Source organism: Alnus glutinosa, chromosome 13 (assembly GCF_958979055.1).
Source record: "Alnus glutinosa chromosome 13, dhAlnGlut1.1, whole genome shotgun sequence".
In the NCBI taxonomy this organism is placed as follows: Eukaryota; Viridiplantae; Streptophyta; class Magnoliopsida; order Fagales; family Betulaceae; genus Alnus; species Alnus glutinosa.
Window position 1 is genome coordinate 22,090,299 of NC_084898.1, and position 19,264 is coordinate 22,109,562.

The 19,264-nt window shown below is 35.5% G+C and overlaps 2 protein-coding genes across 3 annotated transcripts; one reads left to right on the plus strand and one right to left on the minus strand.

The window, feature by feature from the left end:
• Positions 1–379: 379 nt before the first annotated feature.
• Positions 380–5,797, plus strand: LOC133854210 (cellulose synthase-like protein D3). 2 transcript variants are annotated; one of them, XM_062290298.1, is made up of 4 exons: positions 380–788; positions 1,201–2,063; positions 2,590–3,400; positions 3,862–5,797. In XM_062290298.1, exons 2-4 carry the CDS (start codon positions 1,231–1,233, stop codon positions 5,623–5,625), a joined length of 3,408 nt encoding a protein of 1,135 aa, XP_062146282.1. In that variant the 5' UTR covers positions 380–788; positions 1,201–1,230; the 3' UTR covers positions 5,626–5,797. The 2 variants fall into 2 exon arrangements, with proteins under 2 accessions (XP_062146282.1, XP_062146281.1); XM_062290297.1 differs by having other exon boundaries at positions 380–2,063.
• A 5,557-nt stretch (positions 5,798–11,354) lies between these two features.
• LOC133854211 (probable xyloglucan endotransglucosylase/hydrolase protein 30) lies at positions 11,355–14,490 on the minus strand. The gene is made up of 4 exons (XM_062290299.1): positions 14,147–14,490; positions 13,912–14,012; positions 13,271–13,479; positions 11,355–11,986 (listed from the first exon to the last, which is right to left on the minus strand). The coding sequence occupies exons 1-4, from the start codon at positions 14,343–14,345 to the stop codon at positions 11,467–11,469; spliced, it is 1,029 nt and encodes a 342-aa protein (XP_062146283.1). The 5' UTR covers positions 14,346–14,490; the 3' UTR covers positions 11,355–11,466.
• Between the last annotated feature and the right edge of the window lie 4,774 nt (positions 14,491–19,264).

Consider the following 19,264-nt stretch of genomic DNA (forward strand, 5'->3'; position numbering starts at 1 on the left):
TTATATATATGCCTAAGAGAAGAAAAATAAAAGAATGCTAATTTGTCATATGCGGGAAAGACTTGGTGATCCCAGACCATTCCAGTGACAAACAAAAACATCAAACTCCGGCGGCCACGGCCACGTGATTTGATGCTTCCAACGCCTTCTTCCATCATGATCAACAGTGGAAAAAACCCTCCCTTTCTAATTTTCTTCTAGATATTTAAATAATTTGTTTTTTTTTTTTAATTATTTTTTTAAAAAAAATTTCCAAGCGCGGCCAGTCGAAACCTCTGTACCGCGTACAGCGGAAACCCTCGAAAGCCGACTCAGACTAAGACCCTCTGGATTCTCGGAATACTATAATACCCACAATCTGCGGGAATGCATTTTCACTCTTTCCTAATTAATTAGTCGTCTCAAATTCTTCACCTCTATAAGCAACACAATCCTACACAGCAACCTTTAGTCTCCACGCTGCCCTGTCAGAATTGACCCGTGTGCGTGTCAAAGCCGTGTGATCCTCGCCGTTTCAAAACCTGGGAATTTACCAGAAATAATTGGAGCGCCGGCGTTGATGGGTTCAGTTCTGAACTGGGTGTCCTCTGTTTGCACTTGTCAATAAGCAAAATAAATGGTATTCGTATTAATAAATGATATTGGGAAAGCGAAGGGTTGGGTTTGAAAATGGCGGATTGATTGAGGTTGGACTTGGTAAACTGTTATTTGGAGTTTATTTGGTCTGGGGAGTGGGTGGAGCTTTGAAGGTTTCAGAGTGACAGTCATTAGTGGATTGTGTCAAATAGGTACGCTTTTTAAATAAACTCTTATTCTATCATTTGTCAATGTTTTCACGCGAACTAAAAGTTTTGGGGATTCAAACAGAGAGAGAGGCAGAGCTGGCCAAGTTTCGGAGAGGGAGAGAGTTTTCTTTTACAGAAAAACAGAGAGATTGAGTTATTTTGAGACGGCTAAGGGATATTCTTGATTGACTTATATCCTGAGCCTTGTCTGAATTATATTTCATTTTCTTTTTCAAAAATCTCAATTTTAAATATTTTTTGAGCAAAATGCAAGGTTCTAGAGAGAGATTGGATAAAATTTTGAAGTTTTTTGAACTGTTACTCTGTTCCCAAGTTGTATATAAATAAATCTTGGCCTTTTGCTTCATAGAGAAGGCGGGCAAGCAATTCTAATTTCCTCCATATATACTTTTAGGTTCTTGTTGCCCATAGTTTCAACACCGACATGGCCTATAAATCCCATTTTTCAAGAGCACCCACAATTCACCAAATGATCGATTCCGGCCATGATCTCGACAGCGAAGCTGGTAATGTAGAGTTTGCTACCTACACTGTCCACATCCCTCTCACCCCGGACAACCAGCCCGCAGCCATCTCTGTGGAGCCGTCTACTTCACAGAGTGTGAAAAACCGGTATGCATCAATGGAACGGTCTGCTTCTCTGAGGCTTGAAGACCAGTTTGCATCAAGTTCTATGTTCACAGGGGGCTACAATTGCTTTACGCGTGCCCAATTGAAGGAAAAGGTAATCGAGACCGATTCGAGCCACCCCCAGATGGCCGGTGCTAGAGGGTCGGCCTGCGAGGTGCCTGAATGTTACGGCAAGGTGATGACCGATGAGCGGGGTTTAGATATACACCCTTGTCCATGTGAGTTCAAGATATGTAGGGACTGTTTAAGGGATACTTTTGCAACTGGTGATGGGAAGTGCCCTGGATGTAGAAAGTCTTATAAAGGGTCGGATGGAACTGTTTTTTCGTTTGCGGCGGATAATGGACAGCGTCAGCCTCTTTCGCCGCTGGATGGGACGTCAAAGATGGAGAGGAGGTTGTCAATGATGAAAACACAGAATTCAGGGTCCTCCAATTGGAGACAGACTAATGGAGTTGAGTTAGAACATTGGCTGGTTGAAACAGAAAAGGATTATGGGTATGGAAATGCCATGAGGCCTAAGGATGCTATGAATGAGGATTCAGGTTGGATTGATTTTAAAGACAAGCCACTGGGCAAACTCACACGAAAGTTGAACATATCTGCTTTAGTCCTCACTCCATATCGGTAATCTTGTTATGCTCCCTCTTTGCTATTCTGCCAAGTTGATTTCTTCCCATCTTTTGTTACTTGTTTCATATGGTGAATGTGGTTTTTCTGACTATAATGTTTGTAGATTCTTTAGGATTATTGTATTAAATTTTGTATTTCTTCAATGTATTTTTCGTCACTAGGAGGTGTCAAAAAGTTTGTATAAGGGGAGTTGATAAAAATGTAAAATATTCTGAACTACAGGTTTAGGGAATGCTCTGATGATTTTAATTTGTCTGAGCTTCTGGTTGAACTGCCATTTAAGTATAAGGTTCCCTTTATGCTTTGTTTTTGCTTCTGTCCATATTACACTTAATACCAAAATTACCAGACTGAATGTCGATCTGTGATTTGATTTTTCTGAGCTTTTGCCTTTATTGTGATGAGTCATGTTTGAGTAATAATACATTTTTATCAAAGTTATATTTCTGGATTCTTTCATAACAATTTATAAACTATATTACATACTTATTTTGTCATTTTCTTGAATATATTCTTTCAGGCTCCTTATCCTTGTTCGAATGGTGGTTCTTGCATTATTTATGGAATGGAGGGTCAGTCACCCTAATGACGATGCATTGTGGTTGTGGGGTATGTCAGTGGTTTGTGAAATGTGGTTTGCCTTCTCTTGGCTACTTGACCAGCTTCCTAAGCTCTGTCCTATCAATCGCTCTGCGGACCTTGATGTTCTGAAAGAGAAATTTGAAACACCTAGTCCCAGCAACCCTACTGGAAAATCTGATCTTCCAGGCATAGATATTTTTGTATCTACTGCAGATCCAGAGAAAGAACCACCACTTGTCACTGCGAACACCATTCTGTCTATTTTGGCAGCCGACTACCCTGTTGAGAAGCTTGCATGTTATGTTTCTGATGATGGAGGCGCACTCCTAACCTTTGAGGCTATGGCAGAAGCTACTACTTTTGCCAACCTGTGGGTACCGTTTTGCCGGAAGCATAATGTTGAGCCAAGGAACCCAGAATCTTATTTCAATTTGAAGATTGATCCTTATACGAACAAGGTACGCCCGGATTTTGTCAGAGATCGAAGACGGGTAAAGCGTGAGTATGATGAGTTTAAAGTTCGAATAAATGGCCTTCCTGATTCAATCCGGCGTCGTTCTGAGGCTTATAATAGTTATGAGGAGATAAGAGCATTGAAGCTTCAGAGAGAGAGGGATATTGATGATGAGCTATTGGAAACTCCAAAGATCCCAAAAGCTACTTGGATGGCTGATGGAACACATTGGCCTGGCACTTGGATAATTTCTTCACCCGAGCATTCAAGGGGCGATCATGCCAGTATCATACAGGTAATCATTTGAATAATTGCTTCTCATCTGTGAAGCCACTGAATCAGATGAAGATTGATCAATCAATTTGGTTGAATTTGGTGAAACGTGAGCTTTTTGAAAGCTAAATGGAGATGCATTAGCCTAGTCCATTATATCATATTCTCATGTACTCGTACCTATTGCATTGCAAGAACTAACCCTCCTCACCCTTGTCTTCCTCCTCTTTCTTTTTTATTCTCCCTCGTCTAATAGTGAGTTTAACATAATATCTGATATGTTTATTGATACCTCACTACATTGCCTAGTTATGTAGAATTTTACCTTTCTACTTCTTTTTTTTTGGATCAATTTTTCAAGGGATTTATTTTGCCAGTATTGCAGAGCACCACCTTAAAAGTTCATAGGCTATATCCTGATTGCCATTGTTGTGCTATTAGTGAGCTTGGATGTACTAACTAGATGTTGTCTATCATGTTCAGGTCATGTTGAAACCTCCAAGCGATGAACCACTTGAAGGTGCTGAAGTAGATTCAAATGGCATAAATCTAAGTGAAGTAGACATTCGTCTTCCTATGCTGGTTTACCTTTCTCGTGAAAAGCGACCTGGCTATGATCACAACAAGAAGGCTGGGGCCATGAATGCCCTTGTTCGAGCATCAGCCATCATGTCCAATGGCCCCTTCATGCTTAACCTTGACTGTGATCACTACATTTACAACTCTGAGGCACTGAGAGAAGGCATGTGCTTCATGATGGACCATGGTGGGGAGCAAATTTGTTATGTCCAGTTTCCTCAGAGGTTTGAAGGAGTTGACCCTTCTGATCGCTATGCCAATAACAACACCGTTTTCTTTGATGTCAACATGCGAGCCCTTGATGGGATTCAGGGTCCAATGTATGTTGGAACAGGATGCCTTTTCCGGAGGACTGCCCTTTATGGTTTTGACCCTCCTCTGTTAAAAGAACAGACTGGTTGTTTTGGTCGTTTCTTTGCACGTCGCAAGAAAGATGCAACAGTTGCTTCTGTCCCTGAAGACCCTAGTGAGACCCAGTCAATTCGAAGGGCAGACTCTGATTATGAAGAAATGGGTGTTGCTCTTATTCCTAAGAGGTTTGGAAACTCAACTTTGTTTATCGAGTCGATTCGAATGGCAGAATTCCAAGGCCGGCTCCTTCCTGAATATGCGGCTATGAAAAATGGGCGACCACCTGGTGCTCTCACTCTCCCCCGTGTGCTTCTTGATGCAGCCATGGTTGCAGAGGCAGTTAGTGTCATCTCATGCTGGTATGAAGATAAAACTGAATGGGGCAACCATGTAGGGTGGATTTATGGGTCTGTGACAGAAGATGTTGTCACAGGGTATAGGATGCACAATCGAGGATGGAGATCTGTTTATTGTGTTACCAAGAGGGATGCATTCCGTGGGACTGCCCCAATCAATCTCACTGATCGTCTTCACCAAGTTCTCCGGTGGGCCACCGGTTCTGTCGAGATATTCTTCTCTCGAAATAACGCTCTTCTGGCAGGTCGTAGATTGAAGTTTTTGCAGAGAATTGCTTACCTCAATGTTGGAATTTACCCTTTCACATCCATTTTTCTTATTGTCTACTGCTTCCTTCCTGCACTTTCCCTCTTTTCGGGCCAGTTCATTGTTCAGTCCCTGAATGTGACCTTTCTTGTATACCTCTTGGGCATCACCTTGACTCTTGTTTTTCTTGCTGTGCTTGAGATCAAGTGGTCTGGCATTCATTTGGAAGAGTGGTGGAGGAATGAGCAGTTCTGGTTAATTGGAGGCACAAGTGCCCATATTGTTGCTGTGCTCCAAGGGCTTTTAAAAGTGTTAGCAGGCATTGAGATTTCATTCACTTTGACATCAAAATCTGGCGGTGATGATGCAGACGATGAGTTTGCTGATCTATATATCTTCAAATGGACATCTTTGATGGTACCCCCCATCACCATCATGATGACTAACGTGCTTGGAATAGCTTTTGCATTTTGTCGAACTATATATAGTGTCTTACCAGACTGGAGCAGTTTGCTTGGAGGTGTGTTCTTCAGCTTTTGGGTCTTGGCACATCTCTATCCTTTTGCCAAAGGGCTTATGGGAAGACGAGGGAAGACACCTGTTATTGTATATGTTTGGTCAGGTCTTCTTGCAATCACTATATCTCTTCTTTGGGTGGCTATTGATCCCCCATCTGGTAATAACCAAATTGGAGGCTCATTCACCTTCCCATGACATTGAGTTTTTTTAAGTTTTAGTGAATACTTGTGAAGAAAACTGGTAGGGTTTTGTAGCATTTGTTTACTTTGATCTCTGGGATTATGATGTTCATAAGGGGATTATGAAGGACTACACACATTTTTTCATTCTTTTGATATTTAGATATTTAATTGAAGTTAAAAACTTAGTTCATTTATCTCATACCTTGTGTCATTATAGTGCCCTTTTCATTTTCAGAATTATGCTAGGATTTTTTGAAATCCCTTTACCATCTTCTTATATTCTATTAATATAGCTGCACCTTCATGAATGCAAATTCAATTTTGACTGTCATTTACAACGACCCCACATTTTTTTTTTTTTTTTTTTTTTTTTTTTTTTTTTTTTGGGGTGAGCCAAGATTCAACTGGGTTGGGCCAATCTTTTAGTGTCTTTGTTAGGCTGCCCCACCCATTTTCTTAGTTTTTCTTTTATGTATTTTTCTTGCTTCTTCCCTTGTATTTGCTTAGGAAAAAAAAATAAAAATAAAAATCAATCAATGGAAAAGCCTCATTTGTATTACATGTGCATCTAATTTTCAAGTAATTGCAAATTTAGTTAGTGAGGGAAACGGGCATGCTTTGTTTTTATCTCTGCTCCAAGTGTGCATCTTTGGATTTCCAATAATATATCATTCAAAATGCAAAGACATTTTAGGGTGCGTTTGAGATTGCGATTTTGTAGACAATAAATACGATTTTAAACCAATTTGCAGAACATAAATCGTTTGGGAACTGCGTTTTTAAAAATTGAGATTTGAAAACGCAGAAAATTTGCCTTTTCAAATCGCATGTAAGATGATGTTTTTTTGAAAACGCAGAATTTTAAAGGTTAATTTGCGATTTTAAATGCTAAACTGCGATTTTGCCAAACGCTTAACTACGTTTTTAAAAATCACTTTTTTCAAATCGCATATTTTAAAATCGTTATTTTAAACCGCACTTTTTGAAATCGAAAATCCAAACGGACCCTTATATTAGTTCAGAATTAACCAAAATGCCATCTTCCAACAATTGGTAACATTTGAAAGAAAGCTATCCCCTAGCTAGCTAGAGTGTAGACCACAAAAGCAAGCTAGGTGATATATATATATATATATATATATATATATATCCATTTTTGAACTGATCAATTCCTTGTCATTCTAGAAGCTGATATGTTCAATGCTAGCATGCTCTAATGTTCAATGCTTATAGGAACTTTCAGCTTTATTTCTTATAATAATATCATGCCTAGAGGCAGAGGTAGCTCCCTCGACTTGATCAACTCAAGGAATTTTCTCACACAACAAACAGAAAATTTCTTTTCTTCAACAGGAAAGAGTAAAAAACTAATGATTATTATGATGTAGAGTAGTATGACTTTTTCAAGAGACATGGTCAAGTTTTAATATTTTCCTCTTAACTCGTGTGATGTTTTTGCATGCAAAAGTCAATCAGAATGTGTACGTAATCCGGCTGCGCCAATGCACATCGATCAATGGCTTGAAATTTCAATCTTGTGACAAAAGAAAATAGTATACAACACACTTCACACCTCAATGTCAAAAACTTGAATGACTTTTTTTCTTGGAGCCATCAATATATGTATATAGAAATTATATTTTTATTTTATAATTTTTTTTTTAAAAAAATAATGGTTGGTCTAAAGGTGGATTGACACTGTCATGTCAGTATAGTGAAATAATTGTAGGATAAAAATGTAATTTCTAGCATTTTTCACACATATATATTCTACATCAGCCATTAAATTTTTTTTTTTTAACAAAGATTGATGAGTACTACCACATCAGCTCTCTCTCTCTCTCTATATATATATATATATATGGGAAAACTACACTTACCCATTTCCAGCATTTCGAACTACCACTTTATTTGTAATCTCTCTTATAATATTTCAATTTTTGCAATATCATCCCCGTACTATTGGGGTTGCAATGTCATTCCATTAGAATTTTATATTAAATTCAAATGAAGGCCATCACTCAATTCATTTAAAATTTTACGAGCTGTGATTGGTAGGGGACGGTAAAACGTCCCCTACCCGGCTCTTTTGATTAAAAAAAGCATTTTTTCATTATCAAAAAGTGACTTTTGAGAAGAAGAAGAAGAAGAAGAAGAAGAAGAAGAAGAAGGTGTTTTTATAATCTAAACAGCCGGTTGGGGTACGTTTTCATTTCCCAAATTTTACATTTTGAATTTAAATCTATTCATTGAGGAGGAAAGTCACAAAGTTCAGCTGTCCTTACAATGGCATAAAAAATTATAGATGTATTTTAAAAATTAAAGGACTTTTGCACATAGTATTGATCGGTACAAGGAATTTTTCTCCAAATAATAATTGTTTTTTATTTTTCTTTTTCAAGTTGCAATTTATGGTTATTGTGCATAAAATTTGTGAAAATAATATTACTTATGCTCCTTTTTTTTTTTTTTTTTTTTTTTCATCTAAAATGTTTTCTGTCATAAAATATTTTCAGTGTTGGACTCGTTCGAAAAAAATCACGAATGGCGTAAAACGGAATCTGGCGAACCAGAGTCCGACCAAACTAGCCGGATTTCGGTCGTACTGGTCAGATTCCTGTGACGTTGCTGTATTTTGGCAAAAATTTCTAGATTCCAGCTAGTTTGGTCGGAATATGGCTTCCAGGATTTCGGCCAGTGGCGTTGAATACCTAAATTCGGGGATCTTCAGCAATAGAGTCGGGTTACCAACAAACTTCAATGCCCGGCGGTGGCGGATCCCACAAACGTCCATGCAAGAATGAAGAGTTTAAATCCAAAAAACGATTTATGGTTTGAAAACCGTAAATCGTCTTCCAAAAATTAAAGAGGTTCTTATGGTCAAACTAAAAATAATTTTCGTTGACTATTATTTTCGGCCCTACCAAACACTAAAAAATACCAAAAATATTTTTCAAAAAATAATTTACGCCGAAACAAACGGAGCATTAATTACTCATTATTTTTCTACATCAATACTATATTGGTATACATAGGGTGAAAGTTTGTGAGAATTTCCTGTGGTGGTTGAACCGAAGCACCTACCAAATTACCAATGCCATGCTTTGTGATATTTGCATGGGTGGAGTTTAACTACTCTATTTATTAGTATCCAATTTTCTATTTTCCTTCTTCTTCTTTTTTTAATTGTATTTAATTTAAGATATTCTCTATATATGAGGATCGGAGCAGAGGCAAGATTCTGGTCAAGGGGGTTGATTGAGCTTTGATTGATAATAATGGGTCATCCTACACCTCTAGCTTGGAATATTAGTATCCAGGTTAATTGGTTGATAATAATGCGCGCAATATTATAAATAATACCAAATTATTTCATTGTTAAGTAAAGATCAATTTGTTTTTTTTTTTTTTTTTTTTGTTAAATCACTATTTATCCAAAAAAAAATTTAATTAATTTGATCAAAAATATTGGAATATTTAATAATTTTCTCACACGTGGGCTCAAAATCTTTTTTATTATATGATAGTAAATGGTAAATTTAATCATTTAATTCATATTAAACTCTTCCTTAATATGCAATAAAAAACAAGATGAGGTAAAAAATTTAAACCGGTAAGTTGACAAATTTAATCATATTTTTACCGTTTACATTAATTTTTTATTTTTATTTTTTTACTACAATACTCCTTCAAAGAGAAGCTAGCTTGGTTATGATTATGAATGTCGATGTTTGACTGAAGTTAACGTCTTTTTTTGCAGCATAAACAAATTTTTTTAAAAAAAGAAAAGAAAAGAAAAGAAAAGAAAAGAAAGAAGACTTGGTCTTGCTTCAAAACGATAAAAGATAAGCCGAGAGTATCATTTTCGTTCTAGATTAACCACCAAACAAGATGAGGTGCTCTTTCTTCGGCCTTGTAATCATCACATCCATGCCAATTGTATTCATGCTTATTCATACATGATTATGACATTCTAGCTAACACGATATATTCTATTATTAAGCTTCTACTTTAATCCAATTGATGATATAACAATACACCGAAAATAGAATATTGTCTTTTTATGATCATATTTACCATAAATTGGAAAATAAATAAATTAAATTAAATTTAGAAGAAAATGAAAAAAAAAAAAAAAAAAAAAAGAAAAAGAAAGAAAGAAAGAAGAAGAAGAAGAAAGCGTGTAAATTTGTGAGTACTTTCTGAGAGTTAATTGCAGAATCCACGTGCCAACGAGGGATGATTTCATACCCAATATATTCATTGTATCCTTTACAAATGGAAAATTAAATAAAATATAGTTAATTAATCTACCTTAAATCATAGTACTCATTTTTAGATATGAGTTTGGGATTATGTTCATGCATGAGTCTCTTTCATTACTCTCCTCCAATTTACTTGGGGGGAAAAAATAATTGTTTGCAAGACCATACAAATATCATGACCTTCAATATATATAAGATATTTGAAAGCACTTCTTAATATTTAATAACGTTGTGGGGTCGTTGTCCCCTAACAAGAACGTAGGTCGTCCATGAATTAGGGCTTAACTCGGATTGATTAGACAAATTAATAAGTCAAACCCAAACTTAATTTTGAGTTCAAACTCGAGCTCAAGTTGACACTTGGGATTGAGCTTAATTCACTACTCACTCACTCTCTCTCTCTCTCTTTTCCATGTGGGAGTGGTATTTGGAGGAATTGAGATCTATATATTGCAATACTCACTAGTGTAATAACTTTTCTTTGGGCCGTTCATCTTAGATGAACGGTCTAACTCGCGACAACAATAAAAAAGATAAAATAAGGGTGGTATATATGCATGCCAATCTTGCATCGCGTGCAAGCCATAGGGGTAGCTATTGGAGGTGGCCAAACTACCACTTTGATTGTTAGAGTGGCTTGGCCAAAACCCGACCTTTGGGGTGGTCGAACCACCCCCTTTGACCACAGGGGTGGTTCAACCACTCATTGTAGATGGCTGAACCATTCTCAAAGGTCAGCTTGAAAGTGACCAAACTACCCGAGTGGCCAAAAAAGAGTTGTTTGGCCACCCAACATCCATGCACCCATGTGGCCCATGTGGCTTTCATTGCCCCTTCTTCTTTCCCGTGGCCGTGTTGTCATGATCCCAAATAAGAGCTATTGCTTCTCGAGCAATATGTACCCTAAATATTGTTTATATTATTCACCTTTCTTTTTTATTAAATATTTCACGTGTTAAGCCTCATTTATTAATAGAAAATTTGAACCCACGCGTGAATGGAAATGTTAGAATATTAATTAAATGATTAAATTTACATTTTTTAGCTTAAGCTTTTTAGATAAGTGTTGATTTATTATGGTAAAAGAGTTAATAAATTTACATGCATTTAGTTAAAAGATTTCATGTGTTGTCAGGTCCACACGTAAATGAGAGTGTTAAAATATTAATTATTAGATCTATATTTTTTTATTAGCTTAAATTTTTAGGGTAAATGATAGTTTAACATGGTATTATAATCTAGCTTGTCCTAAAAGCAATATGATCATTTAATTTGAATGGACCACTAAGAAAAGACAGTTAGACAACTCCATTTTAACTATAATGAACAATTATTGGCCCGTTTACGCCCAAAAAAAAGTTTTAATAATATACATAGGTGCAATGTATTGTATGCTCTTACCATCAATTAATAGTTTTTAGCCAAAAAAAAAAAAAAAAAAAAAGGGAAAATGAAACCCTATTACTTAACACGTCTATTAAGATAATGTTTTATATATTTATTTTAGTAAAAAATGTACTTCAATAAAAATAAAAAAAATAAAATAAAAAATCAACACCATAACGTTTCAATTTACATATAAATAGGTATCAAACACTAGCATTAGAGCCTGAAGAAGTAACCGAAACCCGGCTCCGCCTCTTTGACTGGCGGCGGTGGCTTCCTCCAAACTTGAGTCTTCCGCTGTCCTTGAACCGCTGCTTCTCTGATGGGATAATAACACACTCGGGTGGTGCAACAGGGTACCTTAGCAAATCATAGCAATAGGAGTAGTACATGTACTTTTGGCGGAAGTTGCGCATGGCAAGGCGGCGGTTTGGCGTGACAACGGAATAGTCTTGGACGTCAAGGCGAGCATCCTTTTCGGCACAAACGCCTGCTGCCGGGACTTGCTCAATTGGGTCCACGGGGCAGCCCTCTAGGGCAAGGTCCTTGAATTCGGCTACAAAGGGTGCATACTTGTAGTTCACTTTGTATCTACCACCAGACGTGGCCCAATTTGAAGCGTCCCATATGGTGGCGTACAAGGACATCGGCTTTGATGGGTAGTCGCCGCCCATTGCATCATTTCTTACAACCTCTCTGATAGGAACTTCGTCAATGTAAAATCTGTTTATTCAAAAAAAAAAATGACGTTAATTAATAATATTAGGAATAATACTAAGGTTATCAATTTATTTTACAATTTTATTACGAATTAATTACATGATTAACATGAGTAAAGCCAATCTCAAAAACTTAGGAAAGTATTAATAGGTAATTAAAAAAAAAAAAGTTAATATTGTGTCAGCCGATATGTAAAGCATGCCAGCTAGCAAAACTAGTATATATTTATGATTTTTCAAATGTATCAGGTGGGCGGATTTTGCCAGCAATTCTTACCATGAAGAATAAAGAATGCAGCTCATAACATGCATGATTCCTTATTATGAAGAATAAAGAATTCAGTTCCTTACTTGGTTTTTTGGCAACAACTACTGAATATTGAAACTAAGTAAGTTCCTTCTTATCTAGACCCGTGTCCTCTTTTCATGGTGTCACGGTCTGATTTAAACAAAGAGTTCTAGCCAAGAATAAGAGAGAGAGGATGCAGGTCCGGAGCGTCCGAACAAGTCTACGGACTGCTCTAAGTAAGGAACCCTACCTATTCAAACACCCCAAACTCCGAGCCCTTCTCTCATTTCTTGCCTGAATTCTTTAAAATTAAAGAAAAGAATTTGTCTAAATTAAGAATAGTGAAAATTCCATATAGTTGCATATATAGTGCAATCAAAATATTTGCTGCAATTCTCAATTAATCTATATTTTTTTGATGACTGAGAATCCTTCAAGGCGGGGTATTTTATGTACGTGTTCAAAGACAAACTCCGAACCCGTGCAAGACAAGTCTCAATCTATATATAGCATGGTATATACAAATTTGCGTTACTATCATATATAACGAAAAATTTGTATGAAAAAAGACAATATATTCTCAATCTATATGTGAAGACTTGCAAATAAAAATAGAAATAAAAAACACTGTTTAGAAATTAAACAAAATAATACCCATGTTAATTGTTTAAACAAAATTTAGAGAAGTACACGGCCAAATTTTTTTTTGGCACAATTCAAGAAAATATAAATTAATAATTAAGCGTAAATTATATATATCTTTTTCAAGTTGAAAAAAGAATTCACGCTCGTCCACTACTTTTTAATTAGAAACATCGACCCCACACGCAACCCCAAAGAGTATCCTTTTTCTCACTCGTGATGTCAAACAAACACAAAAGAAATGAGACAAAGGCGTACCACGTTAATAACTATTATCCATAAAAAAAATTTCCGAAAGCAGAAATAAAAAAAAAAAAATTGTGATAAATATTTAAAAAAAAAAAAAAAAAAACTTACATAATATTTTTGGCCGTCCAAAGGATGCTGTAGCGGTGGAACTGCTTGGTCGGATCGAACCAAAGGCGGTATCGCTCCTCCCGGCCGCGGCTTGTGCTACCATTTCCGTACAAGTTGGTCTGGAAGCGCCATGGCTTCCCTTCAAGGTTCCCTAGGAACTCGAAGTCCAGCTCGTCGTGGGTCTTCTCGAATACGTCACCGTTAGATGTCTGCGGGCATATGGTATGAAAAATCAACGATCATCATGGCTTATAATCATTATGGATGATGCTTTTGCAGGGCATGGAGATGGGTTGGTGGTGACGAATTAGCTAGTCCCTTTTCTTTCTTTTTGGGATAGAAGGAAGAAATTATCATAATTTTTTTAATAAAAAATAATAATAATAATTATTGTATGAGCTGTACGAGGAATGTCATCGATCATGAATATGTACACCGAGCAACGTATATATATATATATAAGGAAAACTGATTTATAAGCTTGAGGTTTGGAAACGTAAAATCTTCCGTTTAATTGTTCTATTTTCTTGATCCGTTTCCTTTTCCTTTTCTTAAGAAACAAACAGGGGGGGTAATAAAATATATTATCTATCAAAATAAGTCAAAACGATGTTAATTAACTATATATGATCATAACCTACATAGAAAGCAATACAGACTCCGGCCGTGTAATCCGATGGCAGCTTGATGTTGGCGCTGAAGAAGCCATGTTTGTATAGATTGGAGGAGATAAAACCCGAACCTATTAATAATTAAAAAAAAAAGACCTTGATTAATTTATAGGCCAATAATTAAGAAAACAGAGTTGTTTATTCTTTCAGATGAAACGTAAAACTTTGTGAGATGATATATATTGTTCATCGATTACGCGCGTACCTGTGAAGCGATCGAGGAGCAGGCGGACTCCTTTGCCGTCGGGGGAGCGGACGAGGTTGCCGTCGCCGAAGAGAGGTGCGTAGGCCTGGTTGAAAGGGATGGTGGAGAGGTTGTTGAAAGCCGCGTTGGAAACGAAGAAAAAGAGAGGGAGGAGGAGGGAAAAGAGACCAAGCATGCTATAACAACGTAAACGATCCATGCTTTTTCCTTTCTTTTTTCTGTTTTTATTTCCTATGTTATGTTTTTCTCTCTCCTCTCCGCTCTCTTTGCTTTCTCTGCAAATAAATATATATATATATTTAGAGGAACAGAAGGAATTCAATGCAAAGGACGATAGATCGATAGATGTATGTGTGCGAGAGACAGAAGGGAAAGAAAGAAAGGTCTTTGGCTGCTGAGGTTTCTTGAAATTATCGGTGTGTACGAGATTGCCCTTTGCTGTGTTGGGATATTACGAGGTGGCCACTGTGAGGATTACGTAGTAAGGGGGGTGGTTGGAAATTTGTGATCATTCCTTATCATTGCTGGGTTAGCCAGGGATCGATTGATTCTAATCATTCAAATTGAGGATTGGATAATGATTTTGAATAAGTGGCTTCTCATGTCAATTTTTGGCACGACTCGTAAACTTGAGACGATGTTAGAGTTTGGCATAAATGGGTTCGAGTTATAAATAGGTTGACCCTGCTTGATCCGTTTATGAAATTATATATTTTTTAATACAATAAATACACATTGAAACAGGTCAAACAAGTCATATTTTGGTCGAAAATGGTCAAACAAGTTAAACATATCGCTTTTGGATCTAAACAAGCCAATCGGGTCAGCCCATCTGTGACCCGTTTATTAAATGGGTCAAGCGAGTCATGCTGGATCACTAGTGGATCGTGTTATGGTTAAAATGTTTGACCTGTTTAACTAAACGTGTTGTGTTCGATCGGATTGACCCTTAATTGGTTGGTGGTTCAAGCGGGCTGACCCGAACATGACCTGTCATCTCGAATGGCTAGCCCTAGTTTTTCATTGTCAACTACCATTTTTTTAAAAAATAAAAAATAAAAATCACTTAAAACATACCATATCGGCCAATATGAAATATATGTTAAAAGATATATATAGCATTACTCCATGAGTTTTAGGAGTTCCTGCCTATTTAGTGAAGTTGCCAACAGTGGAGGAGGATTGTATGGTAGGGGTGGTTGGAATTGTCATTGTTTATTAAATTATTGGTGGTTTGATGATTGATTCTAATCTATTAATAAATAGGGGGTTAGGATAATAATATTTAGGCCAGGATTTGATATATCATGCAGCATGCCAACAAAGGAACAAAGGAGAATGGTCTCTTTGGGGGTTGAAAGTCAAGGGAAGATGACAACCAAGATGATGTGGGATTCACATGAGTTCTTGTAGCTTGCATGCACAAGTTTGAATTGAATAATCAGCTCTCACCCACAAAAGAGAGGAGGTGGCAAAGAAGGTATATATATATATATATATATATATATATATATATATATATATATATATATATGTGTGTGTAAATGGAGCACAATAAAATAATTTATTGATCAATTAATCCTCGAAATAATTAAAAATAACTTAACTATATATGATCGGGCCAATTAATAGAATTCTTTGTAAAACTTTTATTCAAGATAACAATATTCAATAATAATAATTATTACTATAATAAAAATAACTAATATATTTTACTAATGACACTACTGTTATTATTATTATAACACTAGCTAGAGACCATACATACATATTTGATTGAAAAGTCCTATTTCTAAACAAAGGAGAGCACACAAAGGTATAATTGAAACTTGCAAAATACAAAGAGTCGTTTTATTTATTTATTTATTTATTTATATATATATATATATATATATATATGAAAAATCGTACGTGTTAAATTTCGAAAAATCGAAACGATGACATAACAAAACTAAAAAATAATTTCATTTAATTTTTTATTTTTTATTTTAAAAGAAAAAAGAAAGTCAAGTAAGGTAATATCTACCTGATTATTCTAGAAACTTTGGGAATGAGAGTGACAGCAACCTGCCCTCTCAAACGTTACATATTTTTAATAATGAGGGGTTGGTTTTTGGAATAGTCAGAGAGTTTTGTAAAAGAAGTTGCTGAAGGTGGGTATTATTGTCCATAGCGAAAAAGGTTAAGGAAGCGTGCGAGAGCACGTCTCGTAATTACCTGTGGGGTTTAAGGGTAGTTTGGGAAATGGGACCCGTTGTTTGTGTAACGGTCTCAAGAGACGGAAGAGAGAGCTTCATCCTCGCTTCGCTTTAGACTTTAGTGCCGAAAACCGCGTGCGAGACTAACGGCGACGTTTGAGATGCCACGCTGTCTTTACTCCAGGCCTCTGGTTTTCCACTCTTTCTGGTTTCTTCACATCCTGTACAACGTGCGGTCAAAAGTTTCTTCCTATTTCTTTCTCCTTACTTTATTATATTTATCTATTTAAAGATTTTTTTTTTTATTTTTTATTTTTATCTTAACTTAAATATATCTATAAATAAAAATGCTAGGTTATACACCCGTCCTATGCAAATTTCTTTAAGTTATTATTCTTTCATTTATTATTTTACTTATTTTTTTTTAAAAAAAAACAAAAAGATTCACGTAGAATGAGTGGAAAAATAGAAGTACAGGAGCGTACAACCTAGAATTTCTCATTAAAAAAAAAAAACTCTTTTTTCGTATCTCTACTTTTTGGACAAAAATTTTCTATAACGTGCTTTTCACATGCTTTTTTAATAGCATTAATAAAAAAATATGTGATTCTCACATGTTTAAAAGACATGTAATTCCTATATATGAGTTGTATGAAATTTCCTACAAACTAGTTTGTAATAAATTTTTATCCTTTAATTTTTTACTGAAAATTTAAAAAATTTGGTCACACTAATGTAAAAACAAAAACAAAGTATTTCTTTTATTAACTAGATGTGTTAGGGAAAATATTAGTTTATCAAAGCCCATCCAAATCATTTGGGCCTAACCGGTTCACCCGACCCGACCAATCGACCCGGGTACCTCGTAACACCCGAGTCCGCGAATATCTCGGGATTACCCGGGATTTAAGGGACACGACACACTATACATAACTAGATCGTGCGCCTGAAGTCGCTCCAAAAAACATGTCACCCATAAGGGATCGTGCGCCCGAGATACGCGGTCGTGGAACCCGAAGTGTCCGTGCGCCCGAGGCCACGTCTTCCTTAACTGCCGATCCCTGCACAAACCGGGAACAATCCTAAACTGCCCCTCAATCTCTATAAATACCAGAATCTCTTCTAATATTAAGGTACATGCTATTCTATGCTTTTAAAAATTACTCAGCTCATATTCAAACTATCATCTGACTTTGGCATCGGAGGGGGATCGTCGGCACCCCCCGACGCAGTGTTTATTATTTTGCAAATCATAAGAACAAAGCGAATCTTTAGGCGAATCATCATTCGACACGTCACCATGCTGAAAACTGTCTCAACAAGATGTAAAACATATAATCAATAAAACATTTTTCTATCCTCGTTTCTAAGAACGGAATTGTATTGAAAAATAGAGTTTGTTCATTAAAAAAAAAAAAGTTAGAAATATATTTTTTAGAAAAGTAATCATTTGTAAGCTTTTTTCAAAGCATAGTTTTGTGCTTTTTTTAGAGTAAAAAATTCAAAAGAAACGATTTTTCTTAAGTTTTTTTGTACCAAACAAACCAATTTTTATCTGGCATAAAGCTTTTATAATAAAAATACTTTTTAAACTTCTTAATGCAATCCAAACAGGCTCTCCATGATTTTCGAAACATTTTATTTTAATTTTCAAAAAAAAAAAAGCGACACCATTTTTCAAAACCATCAACCAATAAGTTAAAATACAAAACGCTTTGAAAGAAAACATTTCAAAACACAAAACACTTTTTCAATGTGAATTCCAAAAAAAAAACTCACTTTTATATTACATCAAAACATTTATTTTTTCAAATCAAAATTGACATATATTTTCAAAACCAGTATCAAACATAATTGGTTTGTATGGTGTATGATAAGTGCATAATTTTTTTTTTTTTTTTATTTTTCTAATTAAATGTGAAAAAAAAGAAAGAAACAGGATGAACTTTTCCACTCTTGATCCAAGTGGAAGAGATCTAGAGAATGTGAGATCCAATGAGAATGCTTCCAAAAACAAGATGGGAAGCGGCCCAATGAGCTAAAACGTAGGTCCGAAAGTTGGCACTACGAGACACTTTCAAAGTATTCCAACTTTGAAAGGAAGACAAATTACAACTAATATGAGAAAGAGTATTAGAAAAATTTCAAGTAGAGAAGAGCAAATGGTTGTTGTTAGCCAAAATCACCAAAAGAGCATATGTTGAGTAGAGGCTATATGAAATTTGTGCTGCTGCCTTCCAATTTTGCATACTAGAAATATGATCAATGTTAAGGTAACTAGAATATATTAATATTTTAGTCGATTAATTTAGAATTGCCTTGATCTAATTATAAGTTACAACAAGTGAGGCAATAAGTTCCAATTGTATCATTTATACTCAACTTATTGTTGATAGATCATGAACCTCTTTATTTCAAGTAAAATGTAGCGGATCTATTTTATTGTCTAAATTAGATTTTATAAATTTAATGGTGTATATATTTTCATGCCATTTAAAATTTTATTTAAATTTGTTTTGAAAGGTATTTTTGTTTTTTAAAAATTGTTCTAATTTCATGCCATTTAAAATTTTATTTAAATGTGTTTTGAAAGGTATTTTTGTTTTTTAAAAATTGTTCTAATGTTACCTAAAAGTAAAAACAGTTTTCTTTATAATATATATATATATATATATATATATAAGTCGAGAACCAAAAAAAAAAAAAAAAAAAAAGGTCTAATAACAAAATAATCTTAAATGGGAAGGAACTCATAGACGCATGTTTTACACGTTTGTGGCATGCGTACGTGCAATCTAAGAGTCTGAGGAGAATTGGATCTACAATAAAGAGCCTAAGACAAGCTCCCTTATGAGTTATGAGTATGATTAGTCGTTAAGAAAAGGTTTATTTAATTTAATTTAATTTAATTTTCTATTCA